General features: G+C 36.6%; 1 protein-coding gene across 6 annotated transcripts in view; it reads left to right on the top strand.

The window, feature by feature from the left end:
• ARFGEF1 (ADP ribosylation factor guanine nucleotide exchange factor 1) overlaps nt 1–22,178 on the top strand; it is a 138,748-nt gene that overhangs the window by 91,227 nt on the left and 25,343 nt on the right. For all 6 annotated transcript variants that reach the window (XR_009536541.1, XM_060128449.1, XM_060128448.1 and 3 more), the window contains 9 exons: nt 100–211; nt 544–749; nt 1,024–1,108; nt 3,994–4,165; nt 6,118–6,269; nt 10,072–10,200; nt 11,091–11,249; nt 11,501–11,651; nt 18,058–18,148. Coding sequence is in view for 5 of the 6 variants with exons in the window: in XM_060128449.1 (XP_059984432.1) it covers nt 100–211; nt 544–749; nt 1,024–1,108; nt 3,994–4,165; nt 6,118–6,269; nt 10,072–10,200; nt 11,091–11,249; nt 11,501–11,651; nt 18,058–18,148 (1,257 nt within the window). In the remaining variant the exon portion in view is untranslated. The remainder of the gene's footprint in view (nt 1–99; nt 212–543; nt 750–1,023; nt 1,109–3,993; nt 4,166–6,117; nt 6,270–10,071; nt 10,201–11,090; nt 11,250–11,500; nt 11,652–18,057; nt 18,149–22,178) is intronic.

Here is a 22,178-nt window from a genome sequence, read left to right as displayed (position 1 = left end):
TAAGTGCTGCAAAGTTAATTCACTGTAGTTTTAGATCTTTTCAGGCAATACAAATGGTTTTCTATTTCTAATGTTCCTTTTAACTTTAACATCATCTAGATTTACCAAGAAACCAAAGAGAGGAATACAGTACCTCCAAGAACAAGGGATGCTTGGCACTACACCTGAAGATATTGCCCAGTTCTTACATCAGGAGGAAAGATTAGACTCTGTAAGAACACCATGTTATTTCATTCTAACTTTTTCTGTAAAATTCTTTTTTAAGTTAATAATATTATAATATTATTGCCCCTTTAAGATGCCCTCCTAAGTATATAAAAATAAGCCAGCTATTCTTAATTTTGCTTTTTTATTCTCTATACTCAAAAGAATATCTTGATTTTTTTTTAAATAAACACATTTAGTGTGTTTAACTTTTAACTTCACTTTTGAAATAGTTAATTAACCCTGTGGATCTTATGGATTTTTTCTGCTTTTTAAAAAATTGGCTGTGTAGGAAGTGTAAGTCTATTAGGATATCAATTTCTGTCTTTTGTTCTTTAGACTCAAGTAGGTGAATTCCTGGGAGATAATGATAAATTTAACAAAGAAGTCATGTATGCATATGTGGACCAACATGACTTTTCAGGAAAGGATTTTGTTTCAGCCCTTCGTATGTTTCTGGAAGGATTCCGTCTTCCAGGGGAAGCTCAGAAAATTGATCGATTGATGGAAAAGTTTGCTGCAAGATACTTAGAATGCAACCAAGGGTAAGCAGGATTCAGATTCAAGTACTTATTGGTTGCTGACTATGTCCAAGACCCTCTTCTGGGGAGCATCGGGTGATTCATAATCCCCTGCCCCAGGAAACTTAGTTTATACACGATCTGGAAGTGATGAGACAATTCCATAAAAAATTATAATATGAGATAGAACACAAATCCTGAAAGAGAAAACTAAAAGTGACATGGGGTTTGAGGTGAGTTATTTAAATGCTAACTGTAAACAGTAAAAGTTTATAACACGAAACATTTATTTTTGCAGACAGACCCTCTTTGCTAGTGCAGATACTGCGTATGTTCTGGCGTATTCGATTATCATGCTCACCACAGACCTTCACAGTCCACAGGTATGTCTTCTTCCAAGCCAGTTTTACAATAAATAGTACAGATTAAATAAATTGTTTTGAATTCAGTAAGTAATAGTTGAAATTTTAATCTTAATTTAGTTAAACCAGTCACCAAATTGGGGTATTTAATTTGGTGTAGTGTACATTTTACAAATGTAGTTTCTGGTAGTAATTCTAATTAGACTTTTAGATATCCGTAAAATCTGTATTTGTCTTTCTCATGATTGACAGCTGTATAAAACTTCAGATAAATTTTAATCTAAGAATGTGCTTATAGCTCTTCTGCCTGTGTTTATTACAACATGGAAAAACATCATATAAACCATCTTTTGTTTGTTTGTTTGTTTTAACATTTCAAACTTAAATAACAGAGCATTTAGTATAGTGGGTCCTTCATGTGCTTATCACCCATCTTCCACAGTTCCCAACTTATGGCCAGTCTTGTTCTATTTATATCCCTTTTCTCCCCCAGGTCATTTTGGAGCAAATCTCATGTATCATATCATTTCATCTGTATTTATTTCAGTATATATATCTGAAAGAGAAATACTGTATTTAAACGTAACCACAGTACCATTACACCTAAAAATTAACCATAATTTTAAAATACCAGACATCCAGGAAGTGTTTAAATTTCATTTGCTTCATTAAATTGTAATTCCTTTACTTTAAATATTAAGGAACTGTCACTTGATTTCTGGTATTCAATAACAAAAACATTATTTTTAAAGGTTTAGGTATTTTATGCGTAGTTTCCAAAAACTTGAGGAAAATTATCTTTATAAATCTATTTGCAAGAATTTCTTAATACTTCTTAGGGACAGGCTTCTAATGATATGTATTACTCTTATGATGAGAAATAAACTATATACTTATTACTAATCTGAGATGTATTGGAAAAACTATAAGGTTTAAAACAGCTTATGAGTTTAAAAATTATAAAGTTTTAAGCAGCTTGTGAGTTCCTGTGAAGCTAAGTGGACTGTTAGAAAATTGAACCCATAATTAGGACCCTATATGATTTATGATGCAGGGCTATATGAACTATAACAAATGATGTCATTTTCAAAGAACACGGGTTACTTTAAAGGAATTCCTTAAAACTAATTCTCCTCATTCCTAGTTGTTTTCAGAGTTAGAATATAGGTTAATTTAACAAGTCATTTATGTTCCTTTTTCACCTAGAATATTTATAGTTAACTACCATTTATATATAGAGTGAGACAATTTTTTTTTAATTTTTGAAATATATTTAGAACATGTTTAATTTTTTTGTTTATTAATCTTCATTAGTAGTAACAATTGGCTTTAAGTGATTTAAGTACTAAAACTTAATTAGGCACAGCTTAATTTAAGCACATGAGAGTAAAAGTAAAGAGTAAAATGTTCTATAAAAGGTAAAGCAGGAGAAGAAAAGTAGGATTATGTTTTACACTACTTCCAGAATCCCATTGTGGCAGAAGTCTTCTGTTTGAGCAGTGTATTTTCATTTTGTGTATCTGCAATTAATGTAGTCTCTTCTCCAACGTGCTTGGAGCTCCTACCCCTACCTCCCAGCCCAGATCCACAAATATACTTTGCTGCTACTTCAGATTTTCTTCCAGGGCTTGTCTTTGTCTCTCATTGGCACAATGCTAAAACATCATACCATGTTCAAAATTTCCGGTGATGTTAATCTTCTTTTAGCCTCTTACTGGCAGCACTTGTATGGTCTTTTATGTTGGTATCCCTGGGTCATTGCTTTTTTAATACTCATCAGAACTTCAGGTGAAATGGCTTTCTTTTAATGTTTTTTAAGTGCCATGACTCAAGATAAGTTTTCGAAGTTTTAGTATGTTAGAGCTTTTTTCCCTTGAGTAATAATAAATTACATTTGGAAACTTTTAAGGTAATATTTTTACTTTTTTGTAGGAGAAGTGCTCCTCTCACCCTTTCTGACGTACTGGAAAGATCTGTTTGCAGAATAGTCAGAACTAAATAAATGTTTGTATCCCAGTTATATCCTCTGGACATTCTGGTTTTTCTATAGTTAGTTTTGCAAACTTCTGATGACTTACTTGGTTGTCATTCTGTGTACCTTCTTGTAAATTTACAGGACACTTATCTTTAGAGGTGCCTTAAATTCTTCATGGAAAGTGGTAGGAATATATTTAATTAAGTAAATGTATCTTCAGAGACATCATATGACTTACAGGTTTTATCCATCTGGGTTTTCAGGGATATAAAGCATAAACACTTTGTCTGTGCTAGTTCCCAAGTTTGGCGACAGGGCTACCATCTTATGTACTACAGATTTGTACTCCAAAGACTTACCAGGGTGTGCAGTAGGATGTTCCTGTTCAGCATACTCTTAAATAAGGCAAAATGTTCCAAGGATACTTTGCCCAGATCACCTAATATTCAGTTGCCATGATGAGTCAGTGAGATTGCTATCTGATTTTAAATAAATTTCAGCTCTTGTTACTCTTGCATCCGCTGTTACATAAAATCAGTTTTTAAATCATTAGCAAACACATTTATGTTCTTCTGAACTAAGATTTGAATCTTTTTGATAACATAAGTGTCTAATAATTGTCATGCTCCTTTTTTAAAGGACTCTGACTAGAGCTCTTAAACCTTGGGCAAAAGCAAAGAATTTCATTATTCAGTCTCGCTGTTTTCTTATTACAGATTACTCACGCACTCCTCAGAGCAAGGTGAACTAGTATATTACCAGGATGGGTCTTTCCTACATTGTCCTTATTTTCTGTGACTTCCTTTTTTTCATTTTAATGTCTGCTTTGTTGAGTATTTTCCACTTTCTACTTCTCAAAGTATTTATAAATTCTCTTATATGAGTATTTTTCTGTTAATTTTTAGGAATTATAATGGTTTTTCATTTCTAGGTTAAAAATAAAATGACAAAGGAACAGTACATTAAGATGAATAGAGGTATCAATGACAGTAAAGATCTTCCTGAAGAGTATCTATCAGCCATCTATAATGAAATAGCTGGAAAAAAGATATCAATGAAAGAAACAAAAGAACTAACAATCCCTACAAAATCAAGTAAACAAAGTAAGTGTCCAAATCAACTGAATTCTGATTGTTTCGGAGGAAAACTAGGGGTTCTTGAAAGTGTTTTACTTAGAGTAGATCAAGTATTATTGTACTGAAAAGTATTATAATATACAGTTTGCTAATCTGATTGTGTTTTTTCCCGTATCCTGAAGAAAGATAGCACTGACCGGTGATAAATGGAAAGTGCTACATAATATGCATGGATTAGTGTGCATTTAACACACACTTGTCCATTTAGCAGTTAATATCAGCACATATTTGGAGATCAAAAGAGATTGATTGGTTAGGCAACCCCAATAGTCAGATTTCAGCTCTCATTCTTTCTTACTGCCTCCTTGTCATCTACAAGCAACTTATTTCCATTGGTTCACCTATCATTACACATAAACAGAAGCTGGAAGTAGGGGTGATTCAAGGAGATGGGGAAGGTTAGGGTCATGGGGGAGCTCGTGGGGGTTGGAACTCCCTACTTCAGATGCACCACAAGTTATAGCGCCGTGGCATTCCCAAATCTGACCGGCATCAGGAGCCAGCGGGGGGGCCTAGCCCCATTCTCCACATTCTGTGCGTGTAGATGGTGGTGATTAAATTAGAGCTAAAGTCTGACTGCAGGAATGAGGTGAGGGTAGTGGCTCAGTAATATAACATGGAAAGAGAACTCCTGCCTTTCTGAGCAACTTCCACTTGGAAGTGGAATCTCAAGCTTCATCTAAAAGAACAAATTGCAGTAGCAAAATTCTATCAACAGGAGAGAATCGAAAAGGCCTGTGTGATATGTGTATTTCTAGAAGTTGATGAAGAATTATCAGATGAGAGTCGGAGGCTATGGAGATAATGTTAGAAGGAATAGTGGAGTATAAATGGCCTTATCTTTTGGGGAATATAGGGAATGATTCTAAGGAATTTTAATAAGTTCTCCCTCGTTTTATAGAAGAGGGAACAAGTGCAGAGAGGTTAGGAAACTTAGAATCATAGAATCTGTGAGCTGAGTGCAATGTAAAAACTTTCACTAATTCTCTAGACCTAAAACCCAAAGAGTGGCAAAGCCACGTCTTGAACTCGGCATTCTTGGCTCTTACTGCAGTCCAGCACCAATCAGCAGTTTACTTGGTAGCGTTATTTGCTTCTACTTAAGAAATTAAGTATATTGATCAAGACTTCATTTTCACACCTAAGTAGATGCCAATTATCTGATTTCACTTTCTTCCTCACACCCGTATAGTAACATCTTCATACCCCTCATTCTCTGGCCTCTTCTCCATATGGTGGTAGGAAATCACTGAGCAGTGGGGTATGGGAAGGAGGTGATGGTGTGCTGAAATTCTGAAATCATCCCAAGTGTTAGGGCCACTGTTTTCTTGTCAGCTCAGATCATTCAAGCCTGTGTCATGTGAGGATTCCATTGCCTTTTACTAACCTCTCTTCTCTTCTGGACCATGTTTGGGCTGTTTCCCTAGTACTTTCATTGTGACAGATTTGTACCTACTCTCTTCCCTTTTCATAGATTTTCCATGTATCCCTGCCTCCTAGTTCAGGATATTTTTTTCTTTCATTTTTGAAATTCATATAACATAAAATTAACCATTTTGAAGTGAACAATTACTGGTATTTAGTACATTCACAGTGTTGTGTAACCGCCACCTCTGTATAGTTCCAAAACATTTCATCCCCCCAAAATAAAACCACGTATCCGTTAAGCGGTTTTTCCATGTTCCCTGCCTTTCCTCAGCCCCTGGCTGTCACCAGTCTGCTTTCTGCTTCTATGGATTTACCTACTCTGGATATTTCATCTAAATGGAATCATACATTGTGTGACCTTTTGTGTCTGGCTTCTTAGGACTATTTTGAGTTAGTATTCATTGGTAGTACTTATTATTTTATACTAAAACATCAAAATAGCATTCTTAAAGGCTTTACATTTTAAACGCTAATAGTGTTTGTTGTTTCAGATGTAGCCAGTGAAAAACAAAGAAGACTTCTGTATAACTTAGAAATGGAACAGATGGCCAAGACAGCTAAAGCACTCATGGAGGCCGTGAGCCATGTTCAAGCACCTTTCACAAGTGCGACACATTTGGAGCACGTGAGACCTATGTTTAAGGTAAGCGTTACTAATAACTTGTTTGCAGTGTATATATTTATGTATACTGCTGTTCAGCATATTCTTTTTTTTTAAATTATTTATTTTTTATTTTTTGGCTGCATTGGGTCCTCATTGCTGTGCGCAGGCTTTCTCTAGCTGCGGCGAGCGGGGGCTACTCTTCGTTGTGGTGTACAGGCTTCTCATTGCAGTGGGTTCTCTTGTTGCGGAGCACGGGCTTTAGGCGCACAGGCTTCAGTAGTTGCAGCACGCGGGCTCAGTAGTTGTGGCTCACGGGTTCTAGAGTGCAGACTCAGTAGTTGTGGCGCACGGGCTTAGTTGCTCTGTGGCATGTGGGACCTTCCCGGATCAGGGCTCAAACCCGTGTCCCCTGCATTGGCAGGTGGATTCTTAACCACTGCACCACCAGGGAAGTCCTGTTCAGCATATTCTTAAGTTAAGGAAATACAGTGATATAGCCCATTAGTATACACCCAGAAGTGAAAGCCATATTATTTAGGAGATCGCAAATATAAAATTTTTCTTGAAGAGAATGAGAAAAGGTATGCATGATTAGCAATTAATAGGCGTGTGATCTTAAGAACAGAAAGCTCTTTGGAGAATTAAGCCTTGGCCTGGTTTCCTCTGTGTTCTATTTAGAGCTTTGGAGTTCCCTGAAATCTCAAAGCGATCTTGAGCCTCCTACTCTCTTTCAGTGCTCTGGCCCAGGAACTAAGCTGAGGGTTCTGAGTATTCCTGGGGCCCAGAAAGTAGAGTCAGGAACAAAAGGGAGCTTTCTTATGTTTATAGATCTAGTAAGAATGATTCTTGCTGCTTCTTTAAAATTTGATTTCCCATTCAGTCTTCATTTTCCTATTCTTTTTTTCTATCCTTTCTTCAAATTCCAGAAGGAGTAAGCAGTGCATCATAAGGATTGTAGGGAAGTGGAGGGGAGTCCAGTCAAGTTTGAGAAGGAAAAATGGGTTAAGTACATTTCTGTTTGTGATACAGTGTGGTTAGATGGACTGTGGAGGTTGAAGATTATAATTCGAGTTCTCATTCATAACTACATATGTGTATGGGTAGTAAAAGATGACTACAAGGTTTCAGCTCTAAAATTTTACAGTTCTACCCCTACTTCAAGGTCTGTGTGATAGTGACCTTTCTAAAAGTTGATGGAGAGTTACAGGACGCGAGCGGGGATGCTAGGGAGATAACGTTAGAAGGAACAGTGGAGTATAACTGGCCTTCCTTTTGGCATAATGTAGAAAGTGATGTCAAAATATAAGGTATACTTTCTCTTTATTATGAAATAAATTACAAAGCAGATTTTTGTTTTGTTTTGAATAATCTTATACCTTTATTTTGTTTTTCTTTTCAAATGTTTTTGGTAGACGGGAGGTGGAGGATGAAAAAACGAAAAGAATAAGGAACCAGCCATAATTGTACCACTCAGAAAAAATTTCTGTTAATATGTTTACATACTACTTTTTATCTTAAACAGTTGTGATCCTACTGTGTATAGAATTTTGTATCTTGCTGTTTCTCACATAAGTATTTCCCCATATCATTAAAAATTCTTCATAAATAGCTTTTATGATCTATTCTCTGGATTAGTTATCCTTTATTTAAACTAATCCTCTAAGCTAGAATTAAGAACCTTTCCTCTCACTGCCATTTCTACTGTAATTACCGTCTCCAGTTACTTTCATTTCTCACTCTTGTCGCTGTAACATCCTCCTGACTAGTATCCTTATGTCTACTTTTGTGCTTCTCGTACCCACTTACAGAGGCCAGAATGTTTAAAATACAAAATGAACTGTCATCCTCTTCCTTAAAGCCATTCGCTGACTTTGCAGCTATGATGAAGCCTAGCACATCCCAAGGGTCTGTAGACACGTGTGGCCTAGAGCTCCAGCTTCCTTCAACCTCATCGCCAGGGTTCTCGTCTCCTACTGTCCTGCAGCCACACTGGTATTCTTCCCGTTTCTAGAACGCCCTAAATTACTTCCTCCTCAGAGCGTTCATATAAGCTGTGTCCTTTGTCCAGGATGCCTTTTCCTTCTTTGCCTGAGTAGCTTCTACTTTAAATGTTACTTTCTCAGAGAGTTCTGCCCTGGCCCCTCTAATCTAGATTAGGTCCCTTTTCATAACATGCTATACTCTTCCTTCATTGTATTTATAACAGTATGTATTTATACATTTATTTATTTTAAAACTGAATGGCTATTTCTTTACTGGACTTGAAGCTCCATGAGGCAAGGGACTCATCTGTTCTGTTGACTTTTCCCAATGTCTAGCACAATTCCTGGCTTGCAGTTAGTGCTCAGTAAATAAGCATTGGCTGAGTAAAGGAATAAATGAGAGATTCCTAGAATGTGATATAATATTAAGGGATGAAAACCTTATTAAGAACCTTTTTACATATCGCCAGATTGTATTCTATAGAGATTTATACATTTGAGGGGACAATTTCACTGTTCTCTGGATGTTATTTAGGTATAATTTGATAAGACAAGTCATTGTCTTTAATTTGCAGTGGGGTTAAACCTTTTGTCACAGGCTTAAGAACTTTATACTTCTCCTTGTGTAAAATATTACAAAGGTTTCCAAATAGGTGTGCTGTTTCTTCACTTATAATAGGATGTGTAATTTATTACTTTAATGTGGTGCTTTGTATTTTAAAGGTAGTGCACTTCCTATGCTTCCCACAGCATCTCTCTATAGTGGCAGTCCAGGTATTAAAGGGGAAGAAGTGAGGTTCAGAAAAAAAGAGGTTAAATAAGTAACAAGGCTAGGACTGGAAGTTAGTTACTGTGGCTTATATTCCTCTGTTTAGGAATTACACTTGTACTTCTAAACTTTCTGACGTTATAAGCAAAGCTTTGGGTGATTCTGTTTTTCTTAATAGTGCTAAAATTTTTTTAGATCTTTAAAAAATTCCAGTTGTCGTTTCTGTACCACACTGGTATAAACATTTTTCATCTGTATGGCTATACGGATATATAGTTTTGCTTCATTTTGACCTATCAAAAGCAGCGAATACTCTTGTATCAGACATTTCAAAGTTATACACACACATGCACACACCAGTATATACACATACGATTTGATATGAGGATTTTCAGTAGTCAGAGGTAGCTCTCTTTTTTTGTTTATTTTACATTACAATTTCACAAGGTATTCAGTTCTATTAAAATTTAGTGTTTGTTGGCTTTCATAGTCTGTAATCAAGATGTATTTTATTGAACTGTATTTTAAAATATTGTCCAACTAGGAACCAGAGATTGCTCATGTTTCAAAGTAAAATATTTGACTACCAAAATAAAATAAATAAATAAGGCTAAATGATGTCCACAGAGCAGGCTTAAAGAAAAGAGAGTAATGTAACTGTTACAAGTGGAAAATGGTTAAAAGGATTTTCTTGGAAATAAAATTAGTCCATGAAATATTTCAAGAGACACAGCTTACAGAGGGAGAGGAGTTCTGAAGTCAGGGGTAAAATTAATCTAATTTATGAGTATTGACTATTCCCATTTTTCATTAATGTAAATAATTTATAGCTGCTGTGCTTAAAATATGCCTAGTGTCCTCTCCCAAATTTATAATTTTGCTCTCTCGCTTATTTAAGCCCAGGCGGCATTATATAGTTTCTCCTTTGTCTAAGAAAGCTTTCCAAGTAACTATGCCAAGAAACTCATTGCTTTTTTTTTCAGAACTTCCTCAAATTGCCTGAAATCTGAGAAATGTTAATATAGTATTATCATAAAGTTTAATTATCACTTGATGTTTGTGATGTATTTCAAATTTTTAATCTTTGTAGTTGGCTTGGACCCCTTTTCTGGCTGCGTTCAGTGTGGGTCTACAAGACTGTGATGATACTGAAGTAGCCTCTCTTTGCCTGGAAGGTATAAGATGTGCAATCAGAATTGCATGCATTTTCAGCATTCAGGTAACAAAGAATTTTGCCTTTGTAGCCAGTCTGGAAAACGTCAATTACTTTTGTCATTACTACAGTTTAAATTATTTCTGGTGTTGAAATTATTAAAAATGAATTTCAAGTTTATAATGGAATTTAACTGTCTTCATGTTTACGTTTCCAAGAAGCTGTGACGGAACAGGGTGGTTCTTTATTGATGTGTCTAAAGTTCCTCATAATAACTTTGGTTTGCAGTTTTTTTCTCTGTAGAATATTAGCTATGTACAGAGTTTCCAAGAGTTTGAATTGCTATATTGCAATTTGAATATCTTATCTGTGTTGCATGTTTTTATTTATTAAATCATATATTTTTCACATTTTATATATATATATAACTTTACCTATCCTAAGAACAAGTTATCTTTAAGAGACCCAGGTATCTAGAACAATTTTTATGAAGACAGTCCCTTCTAGTAATTTATATGCTTTGTCTGATAATAAATTTTAGCCAATGCTTGCCTGCTTTCTTTTTAAAAACCCATTTCACATTTAATTATGAATGTTATAGCTTAAAAAGCAGTCTAGCTGTAGAGAAAAAATGAGCAAATTTATAAATCAACTTTCTGCTAGTTCAGTCACTTGAAACATAAATGCTCAATGAATTTTTTTTCTACTATATATATGAATTATTGTCACTAAAATCTTGTCTTGATTTGACACCTCCATTGCCTTTCAGTTTTAGAAATTCATCCTTTTCTGCTTCATTCATCTTAAAATTAAAAAAACTACAGTTTGAGGTATTATATGTAATTCATAACTTAGTTAAAAACTTACTAAACAAGTAAACAGTTTGTCAGTAGGGAACTAGGGATTACCCTGTTGTGTTTACAACCATGTAAGTTTGCTTTTTCTCTTTTTCATAGCTGGAAAGAGATGCATATGTCCAGGCGCTAGCAAGATTTACCTTACTTACAGTGAGTTCTGGGATTACTGAAATGAAACAGAAGAACATTGACACAATTAAAACACTTATCACAGTGGCTCATACAGATGGAAATTATCTAGGAAATTCATGGCATGAGGTATAAGCACTTCCTTTATTTTCAGCTTTGCAATCTGGTTTATAAAATGAGCTCATGCTAAACAGTATATCACTGACATGCTTAAGTGTTTGGGGAGAAAATTAATTTAGTACATTCAGGGTAAGTACATTTAGCTTTTTATAATGATTTATAATGTAGCCTATGTTTAAATCGTGATTGAGTACATTTAAATATTTTTTGCGAACATTTGTAACATGGAATTTAAATTTTTTTTCCTTTTTGTAATTAAGATTCTGAAGTGCATCAGTCAGTTGGAGCTTGCACAACTTATAGGAACTGGAGTGAAACCTCGGTACATTTCTGGAACAGTGCGAGGCAGAGAAGGATCTCTTACGGGAACAAAGGAGCAGGCTGCTGATGAATTTGTGGGTCTCGGGCTAGGTGAGAAGTGTTTGAATTACTTTTGTGAAGTATCAAAATTTATTTTTAACTTGCTCAATATAAGTAACTTTGTTGTAGCAATAAAACAGAATTAGAGGGATAAGATAAAATGCCCTTTGACTAGCCTTATGAGGGGAAAGCAAGGTGACATTATAAGTCTTTTTTGCCTGGTCTAGTTTCCAATATTAAGTGACCGTTAGTCATAATCTCACAGTTGGGGGTGGGAGAAAGGTTCAGTTTAAAATCACCAGCTTTTACCTAAAAAAGAATGAAATATTGACATTTGCAGCAACATGAATGGACTGAGAATATTATATTTAGTGAAGTAAGTCAGACAGAGAAGGACAAATATTATATGATATCACTTACAGGTGGAATCTAAAAGATAATACAAATGAATCTGTATGCAAAACAGACTCACAAACATAGAAAACAAATTTATATTTACCAAAGGGAGTAGGGAGGGGGGAAGGGAAAAATTAGGAATATGGGATTAACAGATACAAACTACTGTACATAAAATAGATAAGCAACAGGGGGGATTTACTGCATGGTGCAAGGAACTATATTTAATATTTGTAATAACTTGTAATGGAAAATAATCTGAAAATATATATAAAAAATTAACCAGCTTTTAAGACTAAGCAGATAACATATATGAGTGAAGGCTTAAGATGATAAATAGTTGGGGCAACTGGAGAAAGCATTCATATTCATATTTTTTTAAAGGCGCTCTGCAGACATAACCAAACTCTTATGCCAGTCTGGAAACTTTCCCATGGTTCCCCATGAACTCAGTATAGCCAGGACCTTCCAGATTTAACCCAGTAGAAAAAAAAGGAAGGTATTAGCAGAAATGGGTACAGAGGAACCAAAGACAATACATTTTTAGTCATAAATGGAAAGGGTTCCACCAGGGAAGAAGCCAAGTTTAGACTGTCTTTCACTTTGAATACTGTACTTCTGGGTTTGAATTCTTCCATATTTCTTCTTTACTGTGTGCAAGTTACTTTAATTCTCTGAGCTTCGGATTCCTCTTTTGCAAACTAATGGTAATATCTACTTACAGAGTTGTCAGGATTAAATAAAAATATATATAAGTGGACTTAGTACAGTGGCTGGTATATTAATTGTTCCTGGATTATTATTATTCTTTATCCATCCTCCCTACCTCACTTCCAAACAAGAAATCTAGAGACATGACTTAAAGAGAACAAGAAGGAATAAACCTGAGATCTAAGAATATTTACTATTTACCTTTTTTTAAAAAATAATGTTATTTATTTTTGGCTGCATTGGGTCTTCGTTGCTGCGCATGGGCTTTCTCTAGTTGCGGCGAGTAGAGGCTACCCTTTGTTGCCGTGTGCGGGCTTCTCATTGCAGTGGCTTCTCTTGGTGCGGAGCATGGGCTCTAGGTGCACGGGCTTCAGTAATTGCAGCTCGCAGGCTCAGTAGTTGTGGTACGCGGGCCCCAGAGCACACAGGCTTCAGTAGTTGTGGCGTGTGAGCTCTAGAGCACAGCCTCAGTAGTTGTGGCACACAGGCTTAGTTGCTCCAGGGCATGTGGGATCTTCCCACACCAGGGATTGAACCTGTGTCTTCTCCTTTGGCAGGTGGATTCTTAACCACTGCGCCACTGGGGAAGTCCCACCATTTACCTTTTGAGGCTTTGTACTGTAACATTGTATTTCTGGACGTTTCTATCTTTTCATGATTTAGTGATTTCTCTGTTGTTGCTTGCAATAAAAATTCTTAGGAAATTTAGAAGAATTTCAAGCTTGAAAAACAATCCATAGAGAAGGAAGTAAAGACGAGGACCAAGTTGTGTGGCTTCAGGTTGGACTGGAACAGTTAGTTCCCAGTGGTAATCCAGCTGTGGCAGCCAGCAGTGCAGCCTGTACCTCACTTGTATCTTAGATTCTGTGATTCTGGGAGGTGTAGGTATAGACCCGATGACTTGGTGAGCCAGCTGCAGGATTTAGAACTGCCAGAGCACCTGCATGGTTGGTGACCTATGTAACCCGGAAGTAACCTGGAAGTCTGACTCAGACATTAGAACTATAATTGTTCCAGCAGGCAGAATGAGATACAAATGAAAAATATTTACAGGCAAGTGAAGTGAATGTGCATTGATTGATTCAGCAGCTTTTGAAAGCTGCTTTTTTTTTTTTCCAATAAGTCCTAGGGAGTGGAGGAAAGCCCAACCAAAGATAGTTGAGGTTGCCAGGGCTCAGTTTTGGCAAGTAACAGAAGTAGGTTACACTAAAAATAATATACCAGTGGAATATTTTATCTTCTATCAGTGTTAGTAAAAACAAGAGAAATAATAATTGCTAATAATGCTTAGTGGTATACTTGAAAATGAAGTAAAATTAATTTGATCACTGTGCTGCTGTGCTACTTAGGTTGCAAGGAAATGAGATGGGCTGTCTTCTCCCTTCAGGAAAAGGGAATTTATATTAAAATATACACTTGGAATCTGGAAATGAGATAAAAATTCCAAGCTTCCAAGCCACTCAAGCGACCAGCCATACTCTTCCACCTCTCTCATGCTTTATATAGGCTTCCTCTTGTGTCGTCCACTTCTCTTTTCAGCTTGCTGCGTTCTCCACTCACTGCAAAGTGATCAGGTCTCTCAGATTTTAATCTGTGTCCTAGAGGGAGCCACTCTGTTGACGTGGCCCCTGTTGGGCAGAGCCCTCCCTTCAGCTTATCTCAGTGGTTAGTTCCCAGCTCGCCCAGTGTGGCAGATGTCCACCCTTTCAACTGTGCCCTGTCACCTGCTCAGACAAATGCTTTCTTCAGGATGCTGTGGTCAGAACTGAAGCTAGAAGAGGATGTGGTACAGATGACTGAGCTGGTTTAGTCTGTATATAATATGTTTTTTAAGAAATAAATTAATATCCTCCTTTATTAACAGCATCCATACTCCCAATATTCATGTAACCAGGTTAATAGGGCTGAGTGTATGTTTATCTGACTTTTCTTACTGCTGTGATACAAATCTGTACTTTCACTTTTTGGAAACATGGAACTTTTAGTTATTAAGAATACACCCCATGGGACTTCCCTGGTGGCACAGTGGTTAAGAATCTGCCTGCCAGTGCAGGGGACACAGGTTTGAGCCCTGGCCCGAGAAGATCCCACGTGCCGTGGAGCATCTAAGCCCGTGTGCCACAACTACTGAGCCTGTGCTCTGGAGCCCGTGAGCCACAACTACTGAGCCCACATGCCACAACTACTGAAGCCTGTGCACCTAGAGCCCGTGCTCCGCAACAAGAGAAGCCACTGCAGTGAGAAGCCTGCTCACTGCAACGAAGAGTAGCCCCTGCTCGCCGCACTGGAGAAAGCCCGGGCACAGTAATGAAGACGCAACACAGCCAAAAATAAATAAATAAATTTATTTTAAAAAGAAAGAAAGAAAAGAATACATAGCATATGATTATTAGGTTTGAATTATATGCATACTGTTCTTTTATGGTATATATTAAAGTTTAAAAATTCAGTTGCTTGGTCATATAAATCTTACGTGAATATCACAGCACCTACATCTTTGTTCGTAGTTAACCTAAATATTTGTGCTTTTGAATAATTTCTTTGGTAAAACTGAAATTATTAGCCTGTTACTTATACTGTTATACAGATGTTTGAAAGATTTTATGTTATTTTATTTTATTTTAATTTCTGGCTGTCAGGTCCCCGCCGATGCATGCAGGCTCTCCCTAGCTGCGGTGAGCGGGGGCTACTCTTTGTTGTGGTGCGTGGGCTTCCCATTGCAGTGGCCTCTCCCGCTGCAGAGCACAGGCTCCAGACGTACGGGCCTCAGCAGCTGCGGCACATAGGCCCAGCCGCTCTGCGGCATGTGGGATCCCCCCGGACCAGGGCTCAAACCCGTGTCCCCTGCATTGGCAGGCGGACTCCCAACCACTGCACCACCAGGGAAGCCCTGAAAGATTTTATATATTTATGAAATTGGTTCTTGGATTGTTAGGCATTTTTAATATTCTTTAAGTAAGTTTATTATTAATGATCACAAATTATTATATCAATATTTAAATATAAAAGGTATAGAAATCTCTATAGGAAGGACATTCAGTTGACACACAAAGAAAGTTATGTGGTGACTGGCATTATTTTTTCTCACAGATTTTTCTTCATTAAATTCCTGTAATGTGCTACATACCTCAGGTGTGGCTTGACAGTATTTCCCTACCACCCCAGTTCTCTGTCAGTTATTTCAGGCTGTCATCCTTGTTCACTTGTGTTATAGAAATAGACTCTTAATTTGTCTCCATGGCTCCAATAGCTCTGCCTGTTTCACTGTGTTCTACAGATATTACCAGAATTATTTTTCAGAAAATAGATTGGATCATGTCAATCTCCTAAAAGGTCTGATGGTTCCCTGTTCTCAAAAGTAGTGTATTAAACGTGACAGTCCAGGTTCTTCACATTCTATTTCTAGTCTGTTTTTCCAGCTTCATCTCCTACTGCTCGTCTTTCTCTCCTTCATTGTCCCCTGCCAGAATCGTCCTCCATTATGGCTTCACCCAAGTGTGTTGGAACATGACCTGCACGTGCATACTTCCATTACTTTATGTATGCTGCTCCTTCTTCCTGAATTGCTTTTTCTCCTTTCTTTCCCACATGATCATCCTTTTAGGCCTAACCTGAATTAATATTTTGTCATGTGAAGCCTTTCCATGAGCTAACACCGCATTCTCCCTTCCCCTGTCAAAATTAGTTCTGTTTAACAACACTTGTATTATATGTAATTAGTTCATTTCAGCCATGAAATAATTGTTATATTGTATTAAAGTTGGTTGTAAGCCTGTCTCTCCTGGTAAATTGTTAGCTCTGTAGGACAGGGATCACATTCTTTTCACTTTGTTCAGTTCCCGGAATAGAATTTGAGTTCAGCTAGTTTAAATAACATCGTCTATTATGTTTGCATTCAAAAAGTCATTTATTGAGTGTCTAGTCAATCGAGTCAACAAGTATTTGTTGAGCATTTGCTTTGGACTTAATATTGAGTAGAGGAATACAAAGAAAGTGTATGATTTGGTTCCTAATCTTGGAACTTTTTATCTGGCTGAGAAGGCAACAGTAACACACCTAAAGTAATTTAAATAAGAAACTAAATGGAAGAAATTCTGATTTGAGCAGTATTTATTTAAATATAAACTTAAATACTTACAGAGGAAGGTGAAACAGTGGAGGGGAATCCTTCATTGAGAACTCAAATTTGGGTCTTGGTAGATAAATTTTAGGTAGTTGTGGGATGGCCTGAATAGAGACAGGTATTGGCAAGAATGTTGAAGGGAAAAAAAAAAAAAAAAGAATGTTGAAGGGAACTGCCTTAAGCTCTAGGCTGAAAAGTTTATACTTTGTCCTGAAAGTAATAGTAAGCAAAATGAAGGTGATGACTTAGGAAAATTAATCTCCAGGAAAAGAAAGGAGAGATTGAAGAGGGGGGAAATCAGCAAAAGGGAAAGCAGTGAGGGAACTGTTATATATAGTAATAGTCATCTGGGCCTGAAGTTACAATGGTCTAAACCGAGTAGGGATGAAAATGAATGAATCATATGAAAAACAGCCCAAAAGAAAGATTTAGTGAAAGTGGAGGAAGGGAAGGATATCAAAGATGATTGTAAGGTTAAGAGTTTGAAAACTGGGGAAACTTGTTTTGCTACCTAACACATGGAACCAGTGTTGGGGGAAAAGATGAGTGATTCTTTTGAATAAGAGAATATTACAGCATACTGGTAGAATTTCCAGTAAACATTTGTAAATGGGACTGGAGAGTGCATTACAGGGGAGATCTAATTATCGATACATGGAATTGGTAATCCTCCTTAGTAGGTATCTTTTTTTTTTTGCGGTACGTGGGCCTCTCACTGTTGTGGGCTCTCCCGTTGTGGAGCACAGGCTCCTGACGCACAGGCTCAGCGGCCGTGGCTCACGGACGCGGCATGTGGGATCTTCCTGGACCAGGGCATGAACCCATGTCCCCTGCATCAGCAGGTGGACTCTCAACCACTGCGCCACCAGGGAAGCCCATTAGTAGATATCTTTGGAATTGGGGTTGGTGCTGTGTTTCTTAAACAGTGAGGGAAATTATTCCTAATGTCATTAATTTTGTGATCAAAATTCTCAGTGCCCCTAAGTTGTGTGATCTTTGCAAACACAGTTTGTGTCTTTAACCATGTCTGTATACCACTTAGTATATAGCTCAATAAGCACCTTTGGCCTTGATAAATGGTCACTGATATCAAAAGAATCGCTTCCCCAAAGCTTGATTTCTTTCGTTAGGAAAATAACTGATTTCAGAAATGTGTTTTAGAACTGAATGTGTGCTCTTCTGCTGAATGCTTTTCATACTGAAATGCCTCTCTTTCCTGTGTGGCAGTTGGAGGAAATGTGGACTGGAAGCAGATAGCAAGTATTCAGGAATCCATTGGAGAGACCAGTTCTCAGAGTGTTGTCGTTGCAGTAGATAGGTAAGGTGCTTGCTTTATTCCCTTCTCAGATGGACACTTTTAATTCTGTAGCACTTAGATGTATCTGCTCGTTAGTTAAAAGAGAAGCGTTATTGCCAGGACATCTTCTCTTAAGTAATATAAGACTGTATTGTGATATGCTGTGATTTAAATGATGAAGTACCTATAATTTTGCTTTCAAATCATAGAATATAGGAAGGAGATAAACAGTATGAAAATTTAAGTGATAGACATTAGTGCGCATTAGGGAAATTGTACCCTTGATGAGAAAAAACACGGTTCTTTTTTTTCTTTTTTAAAATTTCCTTTATAGAAAATGTACTCCCCTTATTATCCCTGTCTGAAAATAGAGTATAATTTGTCTTTTTGAGTGTATGATATAGTATTGAATTATGGGTGAAATGAAGGGGTTTGGTGGCAATTCTCATTATAAACTTCTTTGAATAGGATTTCAGAATTTGTATATTATATACATTACCAGATATTCCTCATTTTTAGTTTGTTTTCTAAAAGAAAATCTATACTATGGTTTATTTTACTATAGAATATTTAGTTTATTCTAGATTTTAAAAATTCCCAGTGTGTAAAACAATATCTAGTGGTTTTTTTTTGAAGATGAGCTTTTTCCAGATGGATGCCCAAATAATTGAAACTTAACATTTTACAACACTGATGTTTAAATTTTTTTTTAACACTTCTGATGGAAACTTTCAAAAATACAATATGTACTATAATTGTTTTTGGTGCTTAGAGACTCATGCTGATCCATTATTTTACTTTGCTTTAGATAAAAACTTTTTGCTCTAAGTATGGACAGAACTAGAGTGTTCATTTGCTATTGGCCCTGGCAATACTCCCTGGAACTTTTTCCTTGAAAAGAATTCTTCGTGTCCAATGTCCACTTGCTTTCCTTTTTTTTTTTTTTTTTTTTTTTAAGGGAAGGAGGTAATTTGCCTTTCTCTTGTGAAGGTTGAAAAAAGATTGTGTATCATCTTATACCTACTATATAACTCAGAGGCTTAACATGTGCTGCTTGGGACTCTTCAAGGTGCTTTCTGGGAAGGGAATCTAATAAAGAGTTGGATATATGTATATGTATAACTGATTCACTTTAAAACAAACCAAAAAAACAAAGTGCTTTCCATGTGTTACTTCATTTTATCCTTTCAGCAGCCTCTGAGATAAGTATTATTATTGTCCTCAATTTACAAATGAGGAAACTGAGACGAGGGGAATTAGATAATTTGCTCATTCTCACTACCACGCTAATCTTGTCTTGATTATTACCTTAACCCTTTCATTAGTAGAGAGTTTGGAGGAGTGGCACCAAGATATACACTCAGGCAGCATATCTCTGAGTGTGTTCAACCTCTCTGCCTTTCTGCCTGCATGTACAGCTCCAGAGCAGTGTAATATCTGCCCTTCTACTACTAGGATAGATGTCTTCCAAATGGTTTTCTAGCCATCCAGAAAATCATTTTCACTGTCATTATGAGAATCTATTCAGGCAACAGTCTGTTTCCATAATATATTTTGTATGACCAAAGCCAGTTCTGATTTATCCAGCTGTCCACTGTTTGTTACAGGGAGACATGTCACTCATTTGAACAAATGATATGCCTCTCCATTTTAAGAATGTGTGCTGTTTCAGAGGAGTCTTAGCACAAATTCTGTTAGTACTTCATTGTCTCAAACTCATCACCAGATACTTCTACAACATAAATTCAATGTCCAGTTTTATACAAGGCCTCAATATTTAAATTTTACTTTATAGTGACAGCATTAAAAGTTACCTCTTTGATTTGTTATAAGATTATTTTATTCTTATGTGGTACATATCACTTCCTTGTTAAATTTCTTCTGAATTCCTTTCTGAGTATCTGAGTTTATTTTTATTTGTAATATTCTGATTCTAGTCTATAAGCTAATTCAGTGAGATATCCCTGGTATTCAAGACAGTGGTGAGAATATTGTCAGGCATCATCCTGGAAAGTCCTGTACTTGTCCAGCAAGAAAAGTCATTTTACTGTCCTTAGGCCTGTTGTTCTGGATAATCTGTTATGACAAGTATAGGAACTAAATATGGAAAATAAAATAATTTTTCTTTGCTTAATTATATTAATCAATGGAAAGATATATGTGGTTCCATCAAAAGCTTTAAAATGGTAAAATTTTCTGATTATCTTCAGTTTTGTATTTGGAATCCTGTACTGTTAGAATTTAGGAGAATATAGGGCACTTTAATCTGGGGTACCTGATCCTCTAGGATTTGCTACGGAAACATTTGCTAGGCATTGTTAAACCAGATACTTCATAAGTATTACTAAACTTTGCAGGGGTGGATTTTGTCCAGGAATGATTTATCCCTGAAAGTTAAAAAGCAGTTATTTAGTACCATAGTTTTTATTTTTATTATTGTTTTTTAAGCACACCAGATCTAGCTTTATACTGACCCATCCCTCACTTTGGAATATTCTGTCACCTATCAGAAAATATGGACAGCTCCTCCCCAACTGTGTTTGCTCATAAACATCTTTCATTTGGGTCTAAGCAGTAAATGTTACGTCTGATATTTTCACTACGAAAACGTTAAATACACAGGAATTTAGTCTGCCTGTATGTCGCATACAGCTAAAAGTTTATTTGATCCGGAATCTGCAAGTTTTATCTTTTTTTTTTTGCATTGTTACATTGCTATCATAATGTGAATGAATTTAGTAATCTATCAATTTTCTTTTCCTACTCGTACTTTTCAGGGAATGTCTTTTGATATTAACACACAAGATTCTCATACTTCTGTTCTCTGCTTTTCATACATGGCATGTAGAATCCATTTCATAGATGATTCTGTGAAACACAGCTCTGTTCTCCTGCCTTAGCATATTAAGGCTTAACTTTAAATGCCTCCACAGACTGCTGTGCTCCACCATCTGACTTATCTTTAGTGGAGCGTTACTAGAAATAGAGTGACCCCTCAGAGGCTACCAAAGTGAGTAGGAATTTAAATGCCCTTTCTCAGGATGCGCGCTCCACCGACGTTCCACTGTCTCCTGAGTCGACAGAACCTGTTTGCTGACGATCTTCTCTGTTCTTGTTGCCTTTGTTCTTCACCATCTCACCACATTTAGAGGATTCATTGCTGCTTTCCCCTGGAGTTGCATATAATCGCCATCTCAGCTTCTGTTCTTTACTCCTATATGCCTTGTCAGTTGCTTCCTTCTCAGTTAAAAAAAAGAAAAAAAGCTTTCTCCTTTCTTTTGTTCCTTCTCCTGTTGTTTCCCCTGCACTGTTTAGTTTTGACCTTCTTTGTGGTATGGTTTTTATAGCCATTGCCTTCCATGAGAATACCTCTAGTTTGAGAAACAGCTTAATGACATTCACAATGCAGAGTCTAGCGAATCTCATTTTTGTTCATGTGAGAGGTTTGTAGGCTTTGTATATTGTAAATTTCTGGATACAGTCTAACCAGTGGATTCAGTGGGGCCCCATTACTCTTACTTTTTCTCCCAGATTGTGTTTTCAGTCAGATTTTTGAATTGTTGTTTTGTTCTACTGATAAGAGCAATATAGGAAATCTCAAGATACCCCTTTGGCAGGAGATCAGATTCTGAGTTATTACATTGTCAGTTTTTAAGCCATTTTTCCTATCTTGTTTTTGTTACTCATTGCCAGGATGCATAGACCTTCAAGGACATTGAGGTTGAAAAATCATGATATACCCAGAATTTTTAGATAGTGGTAGTAGGAAAAAACTAGAATGTATTTTAAATGTTTAAATTATGTTTTGCTCAGGTAAGTGTGAAGCAGTATAGCAAAATGGTTGAGAGGGTGGACTCTGGAGTCTGCCTGTCCTGGTTTGAATCTTGTCTCTAACACTTACTGATCCTGTGACTTTCAGAAAGTTATTCAATATCTTTGTGCCTCAGTTTCTATGTTGATAAAATTGGGAATATAACAGTATATATAATCATGGTGTTTGTGATTCTTATGTGAGTGGATATATATATAAAGCAATTAGGATAGTATCCAC

The sequence above is a fragment of the Lagenorhynchus albirostris genome, chromosome 17 (genome assembly GCF_949774975.1).
Source record: "Lagenorhynchus albirostris chromosome 17, mLagAlb1.1, whole genome shotgun sequence".
Taxonomy (NCBI): Eukaryota; Metazoa; Chordata; class Mammalia; order Artiodactyla; family Delphinidae; genus Lagenorhynchus; species Lagenorhynchus albirostris.
This window is presented reverse-complemented; position numbering and strand designations above follow the sequence as displayed.